Source organism: Panthera onca, chromosome B3 (genome assembly GCF_046562875.1).
Source record: "Panthera onca isolate mPanOnc1 chromosome B3, mPanOnc1 haplotype 2, whole genome shotgun sequence".
NCBI classification, from domain to species: domain Eukaryota; kingdom Metazoa; phylum Chordata; class Mammalia; order Carnivora; family Felidae; genus Panthera; species Panthera onca.
The window spans coordinates 20,803,282-20,827,876 of record NC_138344.1 but is presented as its reverse complement, the minus strand read 5'-3'; the positions used below and the strand labels follow the sequence as shown (position 1 = coordinate 20,827,876).

Below are 24,595 nucleotides of genomic sequence, written 5' to 3'. Positions count from 1 at the left end.
GCTTCTGAGATAATGCTGAGGAAGGGGCAGCTGGGGTCTAGGCAGTGCCAGCCGCAGTGCCTGTGGTCAGGTGCCAGGGTGGGGCAGGCAGGAGAGACCTCCGGTGGCCAGCGGGTTCTCAGGATGCCTCAGCTCCAGGGTCCCTGCTGTTGGACCTGCTTCTGCCCTTGCACTGGGTCCTTGGAAAGTGCGGTGGGGAGGCACCTGGTGTCCTCTCTGCCCCCGCCTGCCTCCGCATCTCCAGGACTTGGGCACTGCTCCTGTGGAGCCATCAGAGTGCAACTGGCCCCCCTCCTCTCCCTGAGCCAGCAGCTCCCATCTGGGACCTGCTGCCCTCTCTGCGTTGTCTGGGCGGGCGTCCACCTTTCTGATGCCACTGTCTTTAGTGAATCCACAAGTGGGTGCATTTCACAAAACTTAGGGCCCTCATCATTTCCCCCAGCTCTTTCTGTTTGTTGGCTCGTGAATGCATCCCCTCCTCTTGAGGTGGGAACAGTGATTTCTTCAGTTCAAAGAGGAGCAGAGTGTGGCTGGTGGAGAATCTTGTAGGATGTGCTTCAACTGCACACACTACCAGTACTCCACACTCCCCTGACCCAGGAACAGAGGCTCTGGGATGGCTGAGGGGGCAGGGCCACTGTAGGGAATCTGAGGGCCTGCAAGGGTCTCCCACAGGCCAAGCTGTTGACTTTATTGTTTTTAGCCTATTCCAAATCATAAATGTGCCCGTTGGTGAGTCAGCAGATTGCATACATAAGCAGTTGTCCTGTGGGTTTCTCTTTCTGCATGATTAATTTCCCTGCTTCCGTGTTTGGGGACAGCAGTGAGCTCCTTGTGGGCATGGTGAGGACTTGCATGCTGACCTGATGCGTGTCTGCTTAGATCTGCAGCCTCATGAGAGGGGGCATCGCAGAGCGAGGAGGCGTCCGAGTCGGCCACCGCATCATTGAGATCAACGGGCAGAGTGTGGTGGCCACAGCCCATGAGAAGATAGTCCAGGCTCTTTCTAACTCAGTTGGAGAGGTAAGGCCATGCCTGTCACTTTGCTGGAGTTAGAACCTGAGTCCAAGGCCATCTGGGCCCTACATTTCCATGACTGACAGCTGTGTCCTGAGTGGGGTATGTGAGGTGCTCAGGAAAGCCACTGGTTCCCCCCCCGCCCCCGCCCAGGAATACCTGCCTTCTCAGGAGAGCCATCCTTGCTGGAATCTTGGAGTGTGTCTGTGCTAGTCATGTGCTTCCACCTTGACCTGTGTGACCCACCCCCTCTCTAGGGAGCCCTGGGCACCCACTGAGCTGCTGGGCTGGGCCTCTCACCCAGGGAGTACCTGTGACGAGGCTGAACAGCTGCATTTGGCTGTTCACTCTGGCTCTGTTTGTGCAGCCGACAGGAGGGCAAAGGTGGCTGACGCCTTTTCTAGAACTGGATGTGCATGCTCAGTCTGGGAGCTCTTCCTTCTGCAGGACCCCTGCCCTTCCAGGGCACGAGGCTCTGGCCACCCCGGAAGTGGGGTCACTGCTCCGCCTGCTTCCTGCCGTCTTCCCATCCACAGAGCAGGCCAGCTGTGGCTGATGCACCCTTTCCTACTTCTCTGGCTTTAACTTCCTCCTCTTCTACTTCTTTCTGGCATCGGAGCAATGCCAGCCTGAGGTGGACAAGGGTAGGAGGAGAGGGGCACAGTTTTCCTCAAGGAGTTCACAGGTGAACAGGGTAATTTGGGGTGAGAAGTGAGGTGCTCGGAGTATGTGAAACAGAAGGAGGCCTCACCCAGCACGAGTGTGTCTAGTGGGTCGGAAGAGGGGTCTGTTGCAAAGGGGCCCGTGCTGGGTGGGAGTTTGCATTTAATTCTGAGGGCTGTTGGGGGTCCCCCCCAGGGCTGAGCTGGGCAGAGCAGACTCAGGCTCTGTGGCCATGTGGGGAAGAGTGTGGCTTCCATTTTGGTAGCCACTGGGGGTGAAGCTTGGTCCCTGGGTGGATGCTGTTTCTGAGGGGGTTTCTGACCACAATTCCTGGGGTCTACTCTGTTTTTTGTGAAACTACCAGGCTGGGGAAGGAATCCTATTTTCCCATAGATTGATGGTGGCTGATGGCTGGCTCTCAAAAGGGAGAGGGGGCCAGGTTGGCACCATTAGTGTCCTTTTTTACAAAGGGCTTCCAAGGAAGGAAAATCTGATGTTTGAAATGGCCACCCCACTGGGGCGATCAGCCTCAACACCTATGAAGAAGCCAGTGGAGTGAAGGAGAAATGTTTTCAGCTCTTCAGACCTGAGATGAATTGATATTCAAAGAGGCACAAAAGCGGCCAAGGGTGTGGCTAGGAGACTGAAGTATCTGCCTGTGTTTTCCACCATCCCTGAACACATTTGGAAAATTAGTTCCTCGATAACAAGACTTGAGGTTTGGGGTGGGTTTCAGATTGAGGAATTACACAGAATATTCTTGTGGAAAAAGCCATGCTGGGGGTGCTGGGTGCACTAAAATCTAAATTGATCAAACATATCCTAGGGGCAGGGACAGGCAGGGGGCAGGTGACACTGTAAAAGCCATCTGCACAACTGGCTTCTCTGGGTTGGTCACCCAAGGGCCTGAGACCTGGTTGCTTGAGGAAGGGCGGCCCCCGGGAAGGCCACACCATGCACCGTCCCCCCCTGCCATAGGTCACCTCTTGCTGGGCACCCAGGAGGGTGAAGCTAGTGGCACCCGTGCCAGCCACACCTCCCAGAGCCCCAAGGCCTGAGCCTGGCACAGCCCTGGGCTGGCCCTGCTGGAGCAGAAACCACCTTTTCTGTGCATCCACTGGTCTCATTCTTCTTCCCAGTGCCCTCACAGGATTTGGGGGGATGTGCCCCACAAGGGCAGTCTCCCTGGGGGGCCATCTTGTGCCTTGCTTGTGTCCCCCGGGCCCCCTTGGATCCAGGGAGGGAGGCCAGGCCCCCAAAGGCTCATTTGCTAACTGAACCCCAAAGGATGGAGGGGCCCGAGGTCCCTGGCCCTCCTCCATATATTCTCAGACCCCAGAACCCTCACTTTTCCCTGGCTGCGTGGGAAGGGCTTCAGAGGCCTGGGAACCCCCCAGCCTGCCTCCAGCTGAGTGGGCAAATCATAGTCACAATTAAAAATCTGATTTTTTTGCCCTTCTGCTGTCAGCTTGAGCTGCAGAAAAAACTAGCACTTGAGCTTGTGTGAAACCCTCTGAAGACCCGGATGGGGAGGTCCAGTAAGAGCATACAGTGTCAGGAAATGCTTTCTAAACCTCCATTGACGAGGTCATTTCTCCTGTACTCTGAAAGCTGGTACTTTGCACAGAAAACCCTCGGGGGGTTTCTGCAGCCAGCCAGTTGCTGGAGTGTTTGTTCTCACTTGATTGCATCAGGGGGAGGAGAGAGGCCTTCAAGGGGAGGGGAGAGCCGGGAGCAGCGAGAGTCTGTTCAGCCCCTGTCTCTCATTGACAGATCCACATGAAGACCATGCCTGCAGCTATGTTCAGGCTCCTCACGGGCCAGGAGACCCCGTTGTACATCTAGGCCCACCCAGCCTGCACCGCCCAGCCCACCTGGGTTCAGAGGAGCTGGAAGGCTGGACCCAGGACTTGACCCCTGACCCCACAGCCCACCCAAGGACACTGGCTTCTCTGAAGGGTGTGCCCTCACGACCCACTTCTTTTTTTTTTTTTTTTTTTTTTTTTTTTGGACAAAAAGGGGTATCTTTTCATCCAAGGAGAGTCACAGGAACCAATCTGTGTAGAACAGTCAAGTGTTTTGCCGCATTCTGACCCCTTTCCTCACTGCGACGGACAAGGGTGTTTGTCTGTAGCTCTGTGTGGTGTGGAGTGTGTCTTTCCTCCCTGAAGCCGTGGAGAGCAGACGTGGGCGCTTGCGGACACGGCCCTGGAGGGGCCCCGCGAGGACAGCAAGCTCTGGGGGGCCAGTGGCCGTCCCTTCTGCCCCCCCCCCATCTGGGGGCCCGGGGTGCCTCGGGGGAGGGCACCCTGACAGTCCCGAACAGCCCCGAATGGGCCGATTCTGCCGCTGCGGCCGGCTCTCGGGGTGTGACTTGTAAGTGACGTCTGGGAACATGTGATTGTATTTAAAGAGGAGGGAGACGTTCCTGAGTTAAATAAAAGATGATGGCTACAACACAGAAACTCCATATTTATTTAGATAATCTCACGGTTTTGACTTTTACTTTGACAAGCCATTCTTCAGACTCCAGGGTTTTCAGATGACCTGTCGCCACGCCTGCCGCTCCTGTCCTCCCCTCGAGGCCACCCCTTCCCCCTCAGACCCCACCTGCCGGGACACACTGGCTCCTTCTCCCAGGGACGGGGGGCACAGCTTCTGCCCTCTATTTAAAAATCTCTGTCTACACACACGCATTCACACACGAGCTCCCTCCCCCACCCCCCAAAACCAAAACCACCCTGGGAATCTCGGCCCTTCCAGGGGCAGCCAGCGGTGAGCGCAGATCACTGGGCGAGCCAGGCGTCACCGCGAGAAGTATTACAGCGTGTGTAAATACGGTGAAACGTAGTCTAGTTCAGTTCCTTCGAGGTCAGTGTTAACCGACGTCATTTTGTCTGGAAGTCTCTTTTTTTGGCCCAGGCCTTGAAGAATACACTGTGACTTAAGAAGCCTTACCATGCAGTAACTAAAGCTTTAGGATTACTGTATTCAAGGAGTGACCTGTGTGTTGCATGCAGCCGACCTTAGGAAGACTCGCTAATATCACTAATAAACTGAAGTCATAATAAAAAAGCTGTGTGCGTGGCTGGTTTGTCAACTGAGAAATGGATGCCCAGCTTCCCTCAACCTCAACACCTCACAGCACGGCTCTACAACGGTGCCATGTGCTGACGGCATCCCCTTCCAGGCCAGGGCCTCCGGGGGCCCTTTCCAGTGAGGTTGGAGAGGTAGGTGCTCCAGGCACCAGATGTCAGGCCGGGCTGGCCGTGCAGTGGCTACAAGGTCAGTGACGGAGACAGGTCACCAGGTCTGCTGGCCCACCCCATCCCAGGGAGGACACGGGCTGCTAGTTTAATAAGGGAGAGAAGCCTTGTGCTTCTCTTGGTTTAAATTTCAGTGATCTCCAGAAGAGGTGAGTTGTGAGTACATGTGTGTATGGACCACCCATCCCAGTGGTGTCTGCTTACCTCTAGGGTCTTTTGTGGCCTGTCCCCTGGCATGGGGAGGCAGGGGTCAACATAGGCTTTGGTTAGAAGGCCTGGTGATGGGTGTTCCCCTGTTGATCTAGGGAACCTGGCCTTGTAGGACCCACCTCTGCTGACAAGCGATCTGCTCTCCATGCTGTGAGCTACTGACGAGGCTCTTCACATCTAGCCAGAAATGGCCCATGCCCTTGGAGCTGGAGGGAAAGGGCCTCAGCTCAGGAGAGCCAGGGGTATGTGGTTGTGTTGTCCAAGACAAGGCAGGGGAACAGACTCTGGGGAGGAAATCTGTGGGCAGATGACACGGGGGGTGGGGCACACGAATGGGCAGAAGGTTTTTTGTTTTTTGTTTTTTTTTTTTTTAAATTTTTTTTTTAACATTTATTTATTTTTGAGACAGAGAGAGACAGAGCATGAACGGGGGAGGGTCAGAGAGAGAGGGAGACACAGAATCTGAAACAGGCTCCAGGCTCTGACCAGTCAGCACAGAGCCCGACGCGGGGCTCGAACTCACATACCGCGAGATCGTGACCTGAGCCGAAGTCGGACGCTTAACCGACTGAGCCACCCAGGCGCCCCAGAAGGTTTTGATACACATTAAAAGTTCAGATTGAAAGAGATCTCTGAGCCAGTGGCATGCATTCCTCCTGGAACCCTCGGATGTCACATGCACAGATGGAGGGGCAGCTCTGGGCCAGCACTGGTGGTACCTATATGTGTGTAGTCACCTGCCCTCTGCCCCCTCACCCCTGCCCTTCTCTGGAAGGATATTGGGAGACACGGGCGGCCACGGATGCCTCACGCTCCCTGCTGCCTCCTCAAGATCCTGGCTTCAGAGGCACACATGGGCTCTCTGCCTCTGTCCCAATTAGATCCAGAGACACAGAGGCCAGAAATAGTTTTTATTAAAACACTGATCATTATGAAAACACCTTGAGGTACATTAAATAAATACAACCTTCAAGTTGTACAAACAGGTCTCCTGTGGCTTGAAAACAATTTCCTATAAATTCTGCCTAATAGCAGCATCTGTGAATCAATACAGCTGAGGGGGGGAGGGGAAACACATCCATCTGAAATAAGCTTTCTGTTACACGGTTTGTTACAAGCATTTAATTTGCATTGTCACCAGCTGAAGGAGACTAAGTCCTTGTGAAGGATGAGTCCCCACTTGTTTGCCACAGAGATGGGGTCCAGAGCTTCCCCCACCTCAGTGTTCTTTTGGCCCCCAGGCAAATGGCAGTGTCTGGACAGGCTGTGGCCCCACACCAAGCTGACCTCCTTTGGGTGGTGGGGAAAAGGCAGGGAGAGTGCCCAGGACCCAGGCCTTTGCAGGTGGGGGTCCCATGCCTTAGCTTTCTGGCACAGCCCAAGCTCTTCCCTGGCCTGCTGATGCTTTAACAAGAGGGGTAGGAGAGGGTGCACCAGCGAGGGAAGGAAAACAGCTTTCCCCCTGGCCATGCACCCACATGGTCTGGGCTTGGGGCGCTTGCTGCTGGGGCTCTTGGCTCCCACATGCCGCTGAGCAGAGCAGGGTCTTGGGTACTGGAACTGGCGAGTCGGGTCCCTGGCTCATTCCTGGTGGCTCTAATTGGTATTCCTCTCTTCCCAGGACCTTTGCTGGAAGCCAAGACCCAGGGCCCCGCCAGAGCCCATGTGGGCCAGCTGGGGCCCTGAACGAATGGGCAGAAGGTTCTAGCTGAGTGGTATAAAATTGGGTACAGTTTCCTCAATTGCAAGATAGAGTTACTATGAGAGCAAAGGCAAAACTGAGCATGAAAGGATGAGAGAAGGGCAGAGCCCTTGAGAATGTCCAGGCCTCTGGACTTCTGGCCAGAGTGCCCACTTGTACCCACATGGAGACAGAGGCTGCAGCAAGAGACCCAGATGGCGGAGAAAACAGTGTCCCGCCGCAGGGAGGAGAAGCAAAAGCCACAGAACAGCAGGGCAGGCTCCCAGTGGCCGCTCACGCTCACGATGGCTGCATAATACTGATGCCCCAGCTCCAGCCCAGAGGTGGGAGCAGGAAGGAAAGGGGCTGGCCTCAGACTGCAGGCTTAGGGCTCGGCCCAGGGACACTGCTGTGTGCAGGCCCCCAGGCTCAAGTGTGGGCCCCCCACATGCAGGTGGAAACCCCTGCAGCTTGCTAGGCTCTGGCTCCCCACCCCAGAGACACTGAAAATGCCCTGAATTCAGAGGCCAGGGCGACAGCCATGGACGCTTTGCTGGCAGGCTCAGGGGAGACTTTGGAAAAACCATCAATTAACTGTACCTGTGAAGGGATTTGCTTTGAGGGACTTCAAGAGCCCTCAGCTGAGAAAAATTAGAGAAGGGATTTCCCATTTTATAGTCTGGATAAAGTGCTCATAATTCATCTCTGGGGTTTTCCGATGGAAACATTCCGGTTGGCATCAAAAGGCCTTGATGGGTATTTTTTCAGCTCTCTTGCCTCACCCAGAGGTGAGGGAGGCAATGGCCAAGACCATCACTGAAGCAGAGTGTTCGAAGCTGACTGTCCCTGCAGGCTTCCTGCACCTCAGTTCCTGGGGGCTCCAGGCGTCTGGGCTGCAGACCCTCCCTGCCCCTCCCTCCCCAGCTTCCAATCACAAGGACGTGCCCTCCGCACATTGGCTACAGTGGGGTGCAAGGCAGAGGACAGCATGCAGACCCCAGACTGCTGAACACCAAGCAGCAGTGGGCAGTTGTCGGGTCCTCCCCCCACGCTCCACATGCCAGGCCCTTGGGCTCTTGGTTCAGACATGTCAGCTCTGGGCTGCCTTGTTCAATGCAGGCCACAGCTCAGGTGCTAGTGGCCACTGTTGTAGATGGCACAGATACAGGCATTCCCACTGCCGCAGAAAGTTCTTGAAGACAGTGCTGCTCCAGGGCCATTGTTGGGAAGTGGCAGCTGGTAATGTTGCCAGAACATGAGGGGCAGGGGGACCAAGAAAGTCAGAGATGCCCAAGCTGCCATTGCAGAGAGGCTGGGCCTGCCTACCCCATGTCCCCAGCTCAGTGTGTGTTTTATAGAAAGACATGACTTACAACCTGCAAGCTCCAATGCAGATGTGGCCACTGCCTGGCTGGGAAGGGACTGCTCTGGGTCATCAGAGACTTGCTTTCTCAAGAGGTGCACAGATCCTGGGACACAGGCCTCTTTCCCCAGACCTTCACCCATCCAGGCCATCCTGGGGAGGGCAGACACAGGGAAAACCCCCAAAGGGGGTCCCCAAAAGTATCTACAGAATAGGAGACCATGGACAGAGAGCCAGAGAGAAAGTGGGGAGGGCACCCCATGGAGGGAGGGTAGAGAGGGGAGGCCCAGGAGACTAGGTGATGGTGGGGCAGAGGTGGCGGGGGGTGGGGGGGAACGTGTCCAGGAAAGCTTCCTGTCGTACCGGCTTGCTGCCTGGAGGTGGCCTGGGCCACCGTGAGGCCCCCTATAATGATTTGTTCCCACAACAGCCCTGCTTCCTGCGGGCAGAGAGCTGGGCCTGGGCTGCCATCCGTGCTAGAATTACCCATTTTCTTTCCAGTCAGAACATGATAAAGGGTTGACTAGTGAGTGATACAAACCATAGAAGAAAATGGTCTCATTACTTGTCCTCCTCTATCCACTAAACACTCAACTAAATCAGAAGTGAGGGAGAATTTTGCTTTTTGATGGCCATGATTTTGAAGATGCTTAGTGTCTCCAGTTCCAGGTGCTACATGCCTGATAAAAACCCAAAGAGTTCACAATGGCCACGAGAGTCATTTTTCTGCATCACCGGAATAGGTAGGAGGTGTCATCCCCAAGAAAACAATGGACTGGATCCTCCGCAAGAGAGGGACAGCAGTTCCCCGTCTGAGCCACCCAGAGATACTCCTGGGCTTCAGCCCCTCCTTGCACGCACAGTGGCCTCCAGCAAGGACACTCTGGCCCAGGCCTGTCCGTGTCCATGTCAAGACCTGTGACTGGTTCACACCTGGTCCAGAACATTGGCACTGAAGATGGCCTCGTCCACGTGGTGCTCATCGGACGTGACAGCCGGGCGAAAGGTGCCCACCACGTGCCGTACCTCGGGAGGGAGAGCACAGTTCGAGTGTTCCAAAAATTTAGCCACCAAAACCCTGGTGTCTGCATGGGCCTTGCCGTCCATTAATGAGTGTGGCTGCTCTTTGAAGACCGTCTGTAAGGCCTCTGGCTTTAACCGGTGGTCCGTTTTCCAGGGATCTAGCTGCCCAGGTGGCGAGAGCCGGTGCCGACAAGCACAGGAGGCCGTGGCGGAGTGAGATAGGGAAACTAAAAATCAAGGGAAAAGATAAAATCTGAAAACAACCAAAACAAAACAGAAGGCAGCTGTTAAATGAATTCTTTACAAAGCAAACACAAGGCTGCTTGAGACAAACTTTTTCCTGGGATTTCCATGGTCCTGGGCTGGCGCCCTAGGAGTGTCCTGTGTCCCTTCATCCCTGGTGTGGCCTGGCCCCTCTCAGCCCTGAGTTGAGCTGCTGTTAACCTAGAGGGCCCACAGCCCCCCTGGAGCTGAAGGACTGGGGATGGGACAGCAAAATGGGAAGTGGGCGGGGAGAGAAAGGCAGGTGCAGGGTAGGGATCCCCCTTCCTTTTGTCTCTCTGCCAGAATTTCTGAGCTCACAGGGCACTGACCCTTTTCAGCCTTCCCTCCCTCAATGACCTTTGCCCCTGTGGGTCCAATGGCATTAGAGACAGGTCTGCCTCAAGATCATAGCTGGGGGTGCCAGAGGGGCAATGAGAGCACCCCCCACCAGGTCAAGGGTGGACAGGAGCCACTTCAGATGCATCAAGGCCCTGCTCCTAGTACCCACAGGCCCAAGGCCAGGGGACCTGGAAGTAGCTCCAACAGGGCCCATGGCTGCTCTGGATAACCCAAGGAGCAGGCACTGGTCTGATGGTGCCTCCAGAGAAAGCCAGCCCTGGCCAGTCTCCTGTGACCAACTCACCAAGGACCAGATTAAGGCCTGACTTGCCCACAGCATGTGTCTGGTCACACAGAGGAAACACATTCTGGGTGGTCTGACCTATTTTTGATAGCAATGGAGCAAGCCTGATAATTAAGCATGAGAAACTGTAAAAAAAAAAACCCCAAAAAAAACAAAAACAAAAAAAAACCCCTCACACATGAGGCCAATCTCCCCTCCAAAATAGCATCTCATAAATACAGTGAAACAAATGGCCGCATGCATGTTAAGTCAGTTATAGGCTCTAACATGTCCTCTTCAGAGAGAAGGGAAGGGAAGGCCGTCCTTTCAATGCCCACAGGGCTGCAGAGCCCGTGCTCACGGGTGACAACGGGAAGGCTGGGCTCAGACAAAGCCCACCAGTCACTCCCCAGCCCCCCATCTCGCAGCAGGTGTCAAAGCGTTTTAGAAGAGTATCTCACCGGTCCCCAGAGCAGCCCTGGCCAGTCCTGCTTCAAGGTCCTGGCTGCAGGAGGGCGGATGCGAAGAGGTGTTGCCTTAATCAGAGAGAGAACTCCGGTAACACATGAAACGGAAAAAGGCATTCCCGGTAACACTATAATCACCCTCCCTCAGGTAAGAGATAGATTTTAGATGCTGGATAAGCAGAGGAAAACTCGTGAACTTACACAAACCCGTGCATGGATCACACAGGAGCAGCCCCACAGCTGGCATCTGCCACAGGGCAGGCAGTGTCCCCCGGCTGGGCACAGCACAGCAGCCAATGCCACAAGCAAACCCAGTGTATTTCATCAGAATGCCTCCCCTCCGCCCCATCCCATGTCTAAAGGTCCCCAGAGACCCCGGGGAGGCACATGCTTTTGACACGTAGAACAGTAACTGTCCTGTGGAGCTGCAAAGAGGCTGTGCCGACAGGGTGGTGTGGGGACGCAGAGAAGGCACTGTGACTCGTCTTCTCTCCATCCTCACCCCTAAAATGTAATGGTTTGTGGAGTCCAAATTTCCCTGAGGGGAGGATAGGCCAAAGGAAGCCATCAGGGGGCCACAGAGTAGACACTCCCCTAAACATGCACGTGTAATAGCCCTAGCAGGGAGGAGAGAAGGCTGAGCCTGGGTTCAGAGGAGCCCAGCACAGGGGAAGGAGGTGTGTGTGTGTGGGGGGGGGGGTGCTTCAGGAGAAGAGTCTTATGGGATCTTGTCTAGTCAGCTGGTAACTGAATGTGGGAGGGGAGGTAGCAAGATAGAGGACTGCAGGCCAAAGAGCTTCCAGGTGCAAACTCTGACGTCTCCACCAGCAGGGCCCTGGTAGGCAATGACCTCCGTGGGTTCCTAGTTCCTTCCAGGGATACACTTTTCCTGGGGCATGGGTCTTGTCTATTTGGAGGTCAGCTGGCCCGACACCACTGAGTCCAGGCAGCCAGGGGGCCTCTTCAGGGTTCTTACAGTTTCATTGGACGAAGTGTGTAGTCCAATGGCCCTGCAGCCATGATACCCACTAGTCTCTACTGGCAAAGACACGTCTGTCCTCCCCCCTCAAAACCTAGCATCATGGGAGGAAGCGTGGGTTCTCCAACCTCAGGATACACAAGACCACCTGGGGAGCTGGTGTGAAGTGCAAATCCAGGAACTCTGATGCCATGTCCTGCAGCCCAGGGAAGGCACCGCCCAACTCAAGAGTCATGTGGGTGATTCTGACCCCAACTCCAAGCCACACACATGGAGTGCTGCCAAGGGTGCCCAGGAAATGCTACTGGAGACACACCCCTTCTGCTGGGGGCAGCTCCAGCTAGAGGGCACCCCACCCACCTAGAGCCATCACTGAGACATAGACATACCTTATGTGGTCCTGGGTCCCACCAGACCACTCAGCAGGCACTGGCACTTGCAAAAGGGTGGAGCCCAGGGTAGTCCTGGCTGATGGATGGGTACAGCCTGTGGTCATCTGCCTGACCTGAGTGCCCACCTGGGCCCCAGAGCTGGGGTACAACCAGCAGGCTAATATCAGGGGCTGGCTGACCCCGAGTGGGCTCTCATCACCCCGAGGCTTCCATCCTTTCTCTCCTTACTCCCCAGCCAGAAAGTGGAAAGCCTGGTGGGTACACAACAGGGGCCCCTGACTGTCTCTCCCTCCCTAGAGCCCTAGGGCATTAAGACCACATTCCCAAAGTGGCCCCTAAGCTGAGGTCCCAAGGCCTGGCCTTGACTCCCAGCTCACTGAGGCCTGCAGTGTCCAGGGCAGAGTAGGGCACACACTGGGGGCACAAGGGGGCTGGGCCAGTCATACCTGCCACACTGGATGCACACGAAGTGGGGTCGCTGGTGGAGCGGGCCACACGCCCAGGACCTGGCAGTGCCTGCGTGCCCTGGTCAGGACCCTCAGGGGACTCGAGGTCAGGTGGCAGGGGCTGTGAGGCACCCACAGGGCCTTCAGGGCTTAGGCCTGGTGCGGTGGCACCCTCGGATGCCAGGAGGCTCGAGCTATCTGCGGGCTCTGCAAGGCAAGGGACCCAGTGTTAGAACTGGCAATGGGCCACCACAGAGCCACCCGAGACAAGCACAGTGCCTGCTCACACCCCTGATGGAGCTGAGAGTGAAAATCTCAGCCTTCTGGAGCTCCCCATAGGGGGCCTGAGCAGTCTGCCCTTCAATGCCAAATCTAGACAAACCTGTAATCCTGGGGGCGTGTGAACACCGAACAGGTCTACAGATGCTCTGTGGTGTTAAAAAGGTTTTGGGGGACACCAGATGATCTCTCAAGAATCATTCCCAGGAGGGGTATAGGGTGGGGGCATGTACACCCTTCACATTCCACAAGAGACTAAAAGTTGGAAACCAGCCCCATCTCCTATCCAGGGTATCCCTCGGGGGATCTGAAGTACAGGAAGGTGGAGGTCAGAGGGTGCTTGATGAACAGGGTCCACATAGAGAAGGGCAGGGCTTAGAGGGACATCAGGGCATCCTAGCCAGGTCCTCATGGGCCTGAGAACCTGCCTGCCCCACACAGAAGGGTACAGCCTGGGGCCTCGAGTGCAAGCCGTGCACTGGTCAGGCAGGTGCGGGAACCAGCCCAGTGATGCCCACCTGGTTCTCAAAGTGTGGGCCAGGCCAGCAGCATCAGCATTGCCTGGGGATATGGCAGAATTCTGACCCAATGAATGAGAAACTCGGGGGTGGGCCCAGCCATGGGGGGTTCAAACAAGCCCCTAGGGGATTCTGATGCCCCTTAAGTGTGCGACCCACTGTTATATCCCTGTGATGCTGGTCAGATCGGGCTCTAGCCCCTCACTACTCCAAGGGCCTTCCTTACCCGGGGGTACTGGATCAAAATCTGTCTTAAAATCTCAGGGGACCTGTGTGCACATTTTTTAAAGCTTGAGAAGCATTGCTCCCTCTGCTCTTTGATCCCATCACCAGGCAACGTCGCAGCTGCTTGCTGTGAGGCAAATCACTCCACAGAGGTAGATTTTTGAGGTGAGCAGCTCACCTGGGGGATGCTTTGTAAGACTCACATGAGCCTGAACAACTCCAGGGTGGGAAGCTTTGGGGTCTGTCCCATCCATCCCTTTCTGTGGGTCCTGTGGGAGGCCTCTCTGTTTCCAGTGCGCTCTGTTTCTGGGAGCTTCCCCACTGCCACGAGGTTTACAGGTGACTTACCACGTAATCCTCATGGCCCACCAGCTAACCACTCCGAAACACGGTTAAGCGACCTCAGGGGAAGAGGGTTGTGAGGCCGCCAAGTGGTGGAGCCGGTTGGAAGCAACCCACTTCTAGAGTGCTCTTGCTTCCCCAGCCCTGCACTGTCTACCCTTGCCCTCTCAATAGATGCTGTTTCTGGAAAACAGAAAGATGAACCGAACCTCACAAATCATATGCAAAAAAAAAAAAAAAAAATCTTCAGGGGTGCTTGGGTGGCTCAGTCAGTTAAGAGTCCGACTCTTGATTTCCACTCAGGTGTTGATCTCATGGTTCGTGGGTTCGATCCCTGCATTGGGCTCTGCACTGATGGTGTGAGGCCTGCTTGAGATTCTCTCTTGCTCTCCCTCTCTCTGCCCTTCCCCTGCACATGCTCTCTCTCTCAAAATAAACTTTAAATAAACATTCTTCAGAATGATTAATCCTTTTCTTTTTTAAAATACTAGAAGAATAGTAGTAGAAAATAGGAGAATAAGTCTACACTTAGGGTGGAGAAAGATGTTGTCACCATGACGGAAACCAGAATGGAAAAGTTTGATAAATCTGGCAAGAAAAATTCTAAAACTGTGTATAGCAACAGGCATCATTAACAGGGAAGCATCCCTACAGTGAATAGGAAAAGTGAGAAAATGTCTCTATTTAAGTAATAGTTTTCTTATAAATCTACCAAAAAAGAAAGAAAGAAATAACCCCACAAACACTGCAAAAAAGTGGACCCTAAACTGACCTACACATAGGTACTAAATGTGTAAAAAGCCATTCACACTCAATCTTGTGTGTGTACTACAGTCACCTGCAAGAATGACAAAGATCACCAGGAATGATGATGTTTGGGGTGTCATAAACACTGCTGGTGGGTGTGCAAACCAGCAAGAAAACCTTCCCAGAATGCAATGTGGCCAACACATCAAAACCTAAAATACACATTTTCTTGGCCTCAGCAATTTCACTTTTAGGAATTTATTCTAAGGAATTGATTGGGCAAACACTCAAAGGTGAATGTATAAATGTAGAGAAGAAATACTTCCCTGTATCATTAGAACACTTCAAACCAGAAAGCATAATTATTAATTCTATCAACATTACACAGAAGTATATTAAAACTATTTTGAAGAATATTTATTTCCTGCTGATCCTCCTTGAACTCAGCTTTCTTGCTTTTTTACAGCTTTATTGAGGTATAATTGACATACAAAAACCTGTATGTATTTAATATATACCATTTGATGAGACTGGACATAATAATATACCCTTGGTCCCAATTTTTTTTTTTTAATAATGTTTGTTTGTTTGTTTGCTTGTTTGTTTAGAGAGAAAGGGGCAGAGGGAGAAAGAGAATCCCAAGCAGGCTCCTTAGTCGGCGTGGAGTCTGACACGGGGTTCGATCCCATGACTGTGAGATCATGACCTGAGCCGATATCAAAAGTTAGACACTCAGTCAATTGACTGAGCCACCCAGGTGCCTCAGTCCCAATTTTCTTAAAGTCTGTGATAATCCAATGGCTGAGTTCATCAGGAAAACAGAGTCACAGAGAGAGAAATGTGACTTAGCTCTGAATATCTATAAGTAATGGAAAGATAAGATTAGGGTAACTAATCTTATCTTCAAGATAAGATTAGGGTAACTAATCTTATCTTCAAGATAAGATTAGGGTAACTAATCTTATCTTCAAGATAAGATTAGGGAAAGCTCATAGGCTAAGACGGTAACTCATTCTTGTACACCCTCACTGGCTTGTGCTGTAAGACTGTACATTAGTAATAATCCCAGTGAACTTGCAGTTTTTCACCTAAATAGATCACAATTTCTCCTAATCAATGTATGATGATATATTTAGCATACGTAACATATTTTCCTTAACTCTTACCAATGGACTTCATTGTCCCTGTAAGTTTTTATTCTTATGAAAAACAAAAGTTATCTTCATGCTTATGGTTTTCTTTTTTGTTTTCTTCTTCTTCTTCTTCTTCTTCTTCTTCTTCTTCTTCTTCTTTTGCATTATTCCCCTCGGGCGGTTCTAGAAGTGTGATCACCACATCTAATGGCATAAACATTTTATGGCTCTTTATCAAGATGCTCCGTCAAAAGGGTTGAGTTCCAAGCTGCCAGTCAGGGCTGGGTAAAGCACCTGCCTGTGGCCTTGCCAGCATCCATATCCCCATTACTATTTTATTTCAATAGGTGAAAAATAATACTAGAATTTATCTCCCTCCCACCCCCCCTCAAAAAATTTTAGAGTTAAATTTGTGAGTCCGACAAGGTTGTAGGATGCGAGAGAAATCACACAAGAATGAATCACATCTGTCCCATGGTTGGGCACATGTACTAACAATGAGCAGGCAGAAACCAAAAGTAAAAACAGAATACCATTTACAGCTGCTCCACAGAAAATGAAATTCCTAAGTATGCCCTTAACAAAACATGCTCAGGATCTGTATTCTGAAAATGATAAAATACTGATGAAAGAAATCAAAGAAGATCCAGATAAACAGAGAGACAGACGTACTATGTTCCTACACAAGAATGTTTAGCTTTGCAGGGATAGAAATTCTACCCAAATTGCTCTACAGGTTGAATGCAATTCTGGGGCACCTGGGTGGCTCAGTCTGTTGAGTGTTCAACTTCAGCTCAGGTCATGATCTCATGATTGGTGAGTTCAAGCCACCTGTTGGGCTCTGTGGTGACAGCTGGGAGCCTGGAGCCTGCTTTGGATTCTGTGTTTCCTCCTCTTTCTATCCCTCCCCTGCTCATGCTCTGTCGTCTGTCTCTCTCTCAAACAATAAATACCGCCTCCCCCCCAAATTGAATGAAATTCCTATTAAATTCCCAGCTAGAGTTTTTATAGACACAGACAAGTGGATTCTAAAATTGACATGGAAATACATAGACCCTAGAGTACCTAGAACAATCTTGACAAAGAAAAGCAAAGCAGAGGTTGGGCTTGCCTGATATTAAGGCTCACCACAGAGCAACAGTCATCAGGAGAGGGTTCTAGTGGCAGAGGGACAGACACACAGATTAATGGAACAGGATAAGAGGGCCCAGAAATAGACCCATGCCATTATGTCCAGCTGGGTTTTGACAAAGGTACAAAAGCAATAAATGATCTGGGACAGTTGGATATGCACAGCCCCAAAAATGACATTGACCTCAACCTCAGCCCATACAGAAATTACCCAGTGGGGGGGGGGCATCTTTTCTACAGTGAATCCTGCTTGTTCTGCCATCCCATGAGCCTCTGTCAGTACTTCTCCATATATTCCTGCCCACTTCTAGGCCTGGCGCCTCTGCCAGCAGTCAGTGCTGGAAGCAGCCCCGAGCTTCTCAGTCAAGCCCAGTTAACTGTCTGGAGCCTGAGCAGTGAGGAAGGCCTAGCCCGGATGAATTCCTGACTCCTCTGTCCATCACTATCTGCCCTGGACTCCAGGAGCCACCAGGCTGCTCGGCCTTTCCAACCATGCTTTCCTCCAGAACTTGTGTTTTCAGGAGTGATGGGGCTGGAATGGAGAAGGGGGAGCCCCCTCAGCCCAAAGTCTAGAATGCACGTGGGGACTGAGACACACTGTGCCCTGAAGTAGTCTCTAGGAAGGTCACAGGACACCACTTCTTAGACACAGCTTTTGATGACTGCTTGGAGCCACCAAGTAAAGGAAAAGGTCACTTCCAAATCCCACAACTGCAGAGACCAGGCTTCCTACAACCCAGAGGCGTCCTCACAGAAGGATGGCCCCTTCATATTTCTCAGATGTTAACTAAGAGTTGGGGTCAAGGGCAGACAGCCCTGGGACTATAATGCGTGTCCTTTCTGAGACCCTTAGTCCTCTCATGAATTAGCTGAGTTCTGTCTCTGAACAAATCTGCCCCCATGAGCCCACCTGGGGACCCAAAGAAGATGGAAACACCCAACCCTCATCCATGTGTCCCTCTGCTACTCAGGCTTGTCTGCTCTCCTGACACCTCAACTACCTCCTCACCTCTGGCTTTGCCTTGCGGCTCCCACCCCACATCTGAGATCGGACCTTCCACATTTTTCCTTCAATGCCTTCCAGGACACAACTGGTAGTGTCCTTTCCCCATTGCCCCCCTTCAAAGCCAGTGGGCCCAGAGGCCCAGGGGCCCAGGCCTGGCCCCTTCCTGAGGGAGGAGCCCAGTGGATGTGAGCTTGGTACAGTTTTTGCTCAGGGAAGGGTCCATCCCAGACGGAGTCAAGCACTCCTTCAAACCCATATCCCTCAAGTCGAGGAGAAAGGCGCTGGAGTAGAGGGGGGCAAATCCCGCCAGAGAAAGCATGAGATCCCCCAGGTGTACTGACTTACTACCGCTGCCAGTAAGGGAGGAACTGTGGAGAACTAATATGGTACTAAACAGCACAAGCTGTAGCAAATTCTATCCCCTTAAAGAGTAAGAAATGGTGGGAAGGCAGTCGCAGGAAGGAGGAGAGAAGGAAGTAGGAGGAGGGAAGGAAACATGCTTTGAGAAGTATAAACTTATTTCAAATGATCAAAAGGGTAAGATTACCTTGTGTGCTGAAGCCAGCAGTGGCATCTGGGTCCCTGGGGCTGGGCTCAGTCGCCGGCTGATCTACACTCGTAAGCTACAGCAAGAAACAGGTCATCAGGTAGTTTGAAGGGCACAGCACAACAGACTCCAGAAATCAAGGCTGACTTCAGAGCTCATCTTCTAGAAAGAAGTACTAAGTGACATGTACTTACATGTCTGCCATTCTCCCCTAAATTTATGCAGTCAGGCTGTGAGGATGCCAAGGCCAGAGGGTTGCTGCCAAGGCCAAAGCCTGTTTCTCTTTCTGAAATCAGAATGCCAAGCAGTCCCCAAGAGCCCACCAGGGCCAGGTACCAGCCACCCTCAGCCCACTCACCTTCCACTTCTAGGGAGCACTCTTTGGGACTGAAAGAGGCCACATAGGATCCTCCAGAGTCACTGCAGGAGGTAGGAGAGCCCCTGGCCTCACTTCTAACCCCTTCCTCCCAACAACTCTTTTCCCTGCTTCCACACCAGGAAGAATAAAGCCACAGGGGGACAGTCAAGAGACCTGTAATGCTCTGGGCCAGCATGGCTTGGGCATAGGGTGGGCATTTAGTAGACAGTTTTGGCCTCGGTGAGCTCTCACACTCCCCCAGAGCGTGTACTTGCCCCATTTCCCTCCTGCCTTCTGCAGATGGAATCAAGAGGTTACTCAGAAGGCTTTCCTCCCTGTCCAAGCTTGGGTTCAAGGTCCAGATCCACTCAGGCCATGTGCCGGGTTGAGCACAGGCCCCGTGGCCCTGGGCACACTGTCTTGTCCTGTCGTGTTGAGTGGCTGTGAAGCTTGCATCATGTTGGAAGTTATCATGCTCTTGCAGATTTCTTCTCAAATAGATCATTCAGCCCAGAGAGGCCATCGGGAGGACAAGCAGGGGAAGACCAGGCCTTCTTGGCTGGGTGAGGGTAGGGCACATCTGCCCTCTTGCCCTGTCTTCACTTGCCCATCTTCTGCTCGCACACTCGGTTCCCACTGTGACCACATCTGTTCCACCCCTACTGTAGGGCACAATGGTCCCACATGGGCCATGTGTCTGGGTGTCACAAATACCACATACATGTGCCCCTGTGCTATCTCAGAAAATGATTTCTGAATCCTTGTATTATTTCAGAATTGCTTTGGGGACTTGCTTGCAAATAATGAGCTCAGGGGGAGGCCTGGGAAGTTCAGGGGGTCCCCTGCGGCTTGGTCCCATTCCAGCTCAGGTAATTACGTCTCTGCCTCCCTTGTCTCCTGCTACTTCAATCAGACAGCTGATCACCTTCGGCTCTTTCAACCAGGCTGCAGGCCTCTCATCAACACAAAACAGGTGAACCGTGCCCCCGGGGGCGGGGAATGTGCGACAGGGTTTGGGGGGCAAGAACCGCACTTGTGGGGAAGAACCAGAGCTGCCTAAATGTTCCCTTTGATCCCACCTATGTGTAATACTGCATGCACTATTTTCCTTCCTCAGCACAATCCTGTTCTGCTGGGGAGGGAATCGGGGGAGGGAGACTCACACGGCCACCAACACTCACCTTCCTTTTCACTGAAATCACACTATGCCTACAACCAATGTTGGAAATCTCTGTTGAGAATATTCTGCGAAATCACGCAAAAAGGAACAATATCCTCAAGGTGCGTTTCCTTCCATACTCCTCCTGACCCTTAACATTTTTTTTTTTAATTTTGCAGGGATGGGTGGCAACTTGGAGGCCTGATGCCTGAAGAAAAGCTTCTGGTAATAAAGAAATATAAATAAAACAAGAGGAATAAAATGCGCCGTGGGACAAGGTCAGGAGGAAATTGGATTCATTTCATATTTCATAGAAGCATCACTGGCTTCCCTCTGGCTCCTGGTCAAATCTGGTTTTGAGAGGAGACAGCTCCTGGCAGTGTATCTATCACATCTGGTAAGCAGGGTGTCAAGGGTTTAATTTGAATTTGGCCTTCCCTCATGGCCAACGCCACCTTGCCACACGAAAGCTGTGGAGGAAATAGCTGTGAGGTTCACACGGCATTTTCGATTAAATATAAGGGCGGCGGAAAAGGGTGGAGAAGAAACATACTTGTGGCACAGAATTTAAAGTGAAACTCTAGTTTAGCAATAAAAGTTTATAACACAGCTCTTGCAGGAGAGGGCCACTGAGAGGAGATGCTGTGTGTATGGCCTCACATGGGACACTCAGAGGCTGCATTTATTTGTTCCCAGACACGTTATTTTGACCAGTTGTGATTAAAAAGTCAGTTGGCAAAATAATAAAGATCAGAGCAGAAATAAACAATATAGAATCTAAAAAAACTGTAGAGCAGATCAACGAAACCAAGAGTTGGTTTTTTGAAAAAATAAACAAAATTGACAAACCTCTAGCCAGGCTTCTCAAAAAGAAAAGGGAGATGACCCAAATAGATAAAATCATGAATGAAAATGGAATTATTACAACCAATCCCTCAGAGATACAAACAATTATCAGGGAATACTATGAAAAATTATATGCCAACAAACTGGACAACCTGGAAGAAATGGACAAATTCCTAAACACCCACACTCTTCCAAAACTCAATCAGGAGGAAATAGAAAGCTTGAACAGACTCATAACCAGCAAAGAAATTGAATCGGTTATCAAAAATCTCCCAACAAATAAGAGTCCAGGACCAGATGGCTTCCCAGGGGAGTTCTACCAGACGTTTAAAGCAGAGATAATACCTATCCTTCTCAAGCTATTCCAAGAAATAAAAAGGGAAGGAAAACTTCCAGACTCATTCTATGAAGCCAGTATTACTTTGATTCCTAAACCAGACAGAGACCCAGTAAAAAAAGAGAACTATAGGCCAATATCCCTGATGAATATGGATGCAAAGATTCTCAATAAGATACTAGCAAATAGAATTCAATGGCATATAAAAAGAATTATTCACCATGATCAAGTGGGATTCATTCCTGGGATGCAGGGCTGGTTCAACATTCGCAAATCAATCAACGTGATACATCACATTAACAAAAAAAAAGAGAAGAACCATATGATCCTGTCAATCGATGCAGAAAAGGCCTTTGACAAAATCCAGCACCCTTTCTTAATAAAAACCCTTGAGAAAGTCGGGATAGAAGGAACATACTTAAAGATCATAAAAGCCATTTATGAAAAACCCACAGCTAACATCATCCTCAATGGGGAAAAACTGAGAGCTTTTTCCCTAAGATCAGGAACACGACAGGGATGCCCACTCTCACCGCTGTTGTTTAACATAGTGTTGGAAGTTCTAGCATCAGCAATCAGACAACAAAAGGAAATCAAAGGCATCCAAATTGGCGAAGATGAAGTCAAGCTTTCGCTTTTTGCAGATGACATGATATTATACATGGAAAATCCGTTAGACTCCACCAAAAGTCTGCTAGAACTGATACATGAATTCAGCAAAGTTGCAGGATACAAAATCAATGTACAGAAATCAGTTGCATTCTTATACACTAACAATGAAGAAACAGAAAGACAAATAAAGAAACTGATCCCATTCACAAGTGCACCAAGAAGCATAAAATACCTATGAATAAATCTAACCAAAGATGTAAAAGATCTGTATGCTGAAAACTATAGAAAGCTTATGAAGGTAATTGAAGAAGATATAAAGAAATGGAAAGACATTCCCTGCTCATGGATTGGAAGAATAAATATTGTCAAAATGTCAATACTACCCAAAGCTATCTACACATTCAATACAATCCCAATCAAAATTGCACCAGCATTCTTCTCGAAACTAGAACAAGCAATCCTAAAATTCATATGGAACCACAAAAGGCCCCGAATAGCCAAAGTAATTTTGAAGAAGAAGACCAAAGCAAGAGGCATCACAATCCCAGACTTTAGCCTCTACTACAAAGCTGTCATCATCAAGACAGCACGGTATTGGCACAAAAACAGACACATAGACCAATGGAATAGAATAGAAACCCCAGAACTAGACCCACAAACGTATGGCCAACTAATCTTTGACAAAGCAGGAAAGAACATCCAATGGAAAAAAGACAGTCTCTTTAACAAATGGTGCTGGGAGAACTGGACAGCAACATGCAGAAGGTTGAAACTAGACCACTTTCTGACACCATTCACAAAAATAAACTCAAAATGGGTAAAGGACCTGAATGTGAGACAGGAAACCATCAAAACCCTAGAGGAGAAAGCAGGAAAAGACCTCTCTGACCTCAGCCGTAGCAATCTCTTACTCGACACATCCCCAAAGGCAAGGGAATTAAAAGCAAAAATGAACTACTGGGACCTTATGAAGATAAAAAGCTTCTGCACAGCAAAGGAAACAACCAACAAAACTAAAAGGCAACCAACGGAATGGGAAAAGATATTTGCAAATGACATATCGGGCAAAGGGCTAGTATCCAAAATCTATAAAGAGCTCACCAAACTCCACACCCGAAAAGCAAATAACCCAGTGAAGAAATGGGCAGAAAACATGAATAGACACTTCTCTAAAGAAGACATCTGGATGGCCAACAGGCACATGAAAAGATGTTCAACGTCGCTCCTTATCAGGGAAATACAAATCAAAACCACACTCAGATATCACCTCACGCCAGTCAGAGTGGCCAAAATGAACAAATCAGGAGTCTATAGATGCTGGAGAGGATGTGGAGAAACGGGAACCCTCTTGCACTGTTGGTGGGAATGCAAATTGGTGCAGCCGCTCTGGAAAGCAGTGTGGAGGTTCCTCAGAAAATTAAAAAGAGACCTACCCTATGACCCAGCAATAGCACTGCTAGGAATTTACCCAAGGGATACAGGAGTACTGATGCATAGGGGCACTTGTACCCCAATGTTTATAGCAGCACTCTCAACAATAGCCAAATTATGGAAAGAGCCTAAATGTCCATCAACTGATGAATGGATAAAGAAATTGTGGTTTATATACACAATGGACTACTACGTGGCAATGAGAAAGAATGAAATATGGCCTTTTGTAGCAACGTGGATGGAACTGGAGAGTGTGATGCTAAGTGAAATAAGCCATACAGAGAAAGACAGATACCATATGTTTTCACTCTTATGTGGATCCTGAGAAACTTAACAGAAACCCATGGGGGACGGGAAGGAAAAAAAAAAAAAAAAGAGGTTAGAGTGGGAGAGAGCCAAAGCATAAGAGACTCTTAAAAACTGAGAATAAACTGAGGGTTGATGGGGGGTGGGAGGGAGGGGAGGGTGGGTGATGGGTATTGAGGAGGGCACCTTTTGGGATGAGCACTGGGTGTTGTATGGAAACCAATTTGACATAAATTTCATATATTGAAAAAAAAATAAAAAATAAAAAGTCAGTTGGCATTTATGCAAATAAGCCGCATCTCCTCATCTCCCTTTCTTTTGGTAAGCTCTGTGGCTAAGACACACCACGTGAAAACTCTCCCCTATTTCTGGTAGCAAATTCCCCACTCCTGGGTCAGGTCAACCAGCTAGTATCAGAACTATAAAGAGCTGTTCTTTGGAGGCAATTGGCTGTAATCACAGAAAATGTGAATTAAGATTTTAGCCTAGTGTCCCAAGGCAATCTTTGAAGCTACTTTGCTTACAGATTTTTAAATGCAAAGGTGATTTTGTTTGAAAATATAAATACTGACTTTTAGGACTTGTGGTTGGCTGCACTTCTCCTGTGTCCATTGCCTCAGCATTTCTAGCTTTGTACCTCAGGCTGCCCTCCTACTCACCAGACTGCCACCAAATTCAAATTCCCAAGGTGCCACTGGATCATGTCAACTCCAAATGTCAAACTCGTCAAAGGCACTGCCATAGTTTGACATGCAGGGTCATGAAATCTGTACCCAAATGATGTCAATGAACCTCCTTCATTACCCTAAGCTCCCCAGCCGGGTCCCAGGCTGTCGCAGCACTGTTTGTCTACACTGCACCTTGGAGACCTTTTCCATTGTTCACATGCCAATCCCACTCTACCTTTTTCCCCTGAAGTCCCAGCAAAGTTCATTGGAGGCCGTCCTGTTACCAATGCCAGCCTGTGAGTCCCACAAGGAAGGGATTCTGTTCAGTTCATGGCTCTGTGTTCTATAGAATACAGCACAGTTTTCCATGGTCCTTGGAAATGTAAGCTTGTCATCCACAGGAATAGCACACTGGCAAATTCTCAGTAACTTTCTGGCTATAGAAAGAAATGCACTCCTTCCGATCTTGCCCTCAAGGTATGGTCTTAAGCCATGGGAAAGAGAAGGACATTGCAAACAGAGAACAGAACGTGCCTGTGACCGATCCAGGAGAGTGA

The 24,595-nt window shown here is 50.5% G+C and overlaps 2 protein-coding genes across 9 annotated transcripts in view; one reads left to right on the top strand and one right to left on the bottom strand.

The window, feature by feature from the left end:
* Positions 1-4,139, top strand: part of APBA2 (amyloid beta precursor protein binding family A member 2) — a 265,709-nt gene extending 261,570 nt beyond the window's left edge. For all 6 annotated transcript variants that reach the window (XM_078448941.2, XM_060617852.3, XM_060617850.3 and 3 more), the window contains 2 exons: positions 883-1,023; positions 3,454-4,139. In XM_078448941.2, the coding sequence (XP_078305067.1) occupies positions 883-1,023; positions 3,454-3,525 (213 nt within the window). In that variant the 3' untranslated portion in view covers positions 3,526-4,139. The remainder of the gene's footprint in view (positions 1-882; positions 1,024-3,453) is intronic.
* A 1,914-nt stretch (positions 4,140-6,053) lies between these two features.
* The window catches only part of ENTREP2 (endosomal transmembrane epsin interactor 2), a 475,619-nt gene continuing 457,077 nt past the window's right edge, over positions 6,054-24,595 (bottom strand). For 2 of the 3 annotated variants that reach the window (XM_060617855.3, XM_060617854.3), the window contains 4 exons: positions 18,322-18,397; positions 12,394-12,600; positions 10,571-10,645; positions 6,054-9,450 (listed from right to left, as the gene is read on the bottom strand). In XM_060617855.3, coding sequence (XP_060473838.1) covers positions 9,128-9,450; positions 10,571-10,645; positions 12,394-12,600; positions 18,322-18,397 — 681 coding nt within the window. In that variant the 3' untranslated portion in view covers positions 6,054-9,127. Of the gene's footprint in view, positions 9,477-10,570; positions 10,646-12,393; positions 12,601-18,321; positions 18,398-24,595 lie in introns of all 3 variants that reach the window. The other variant, XM_060617857.3, reaches the window with a different exon arrangement.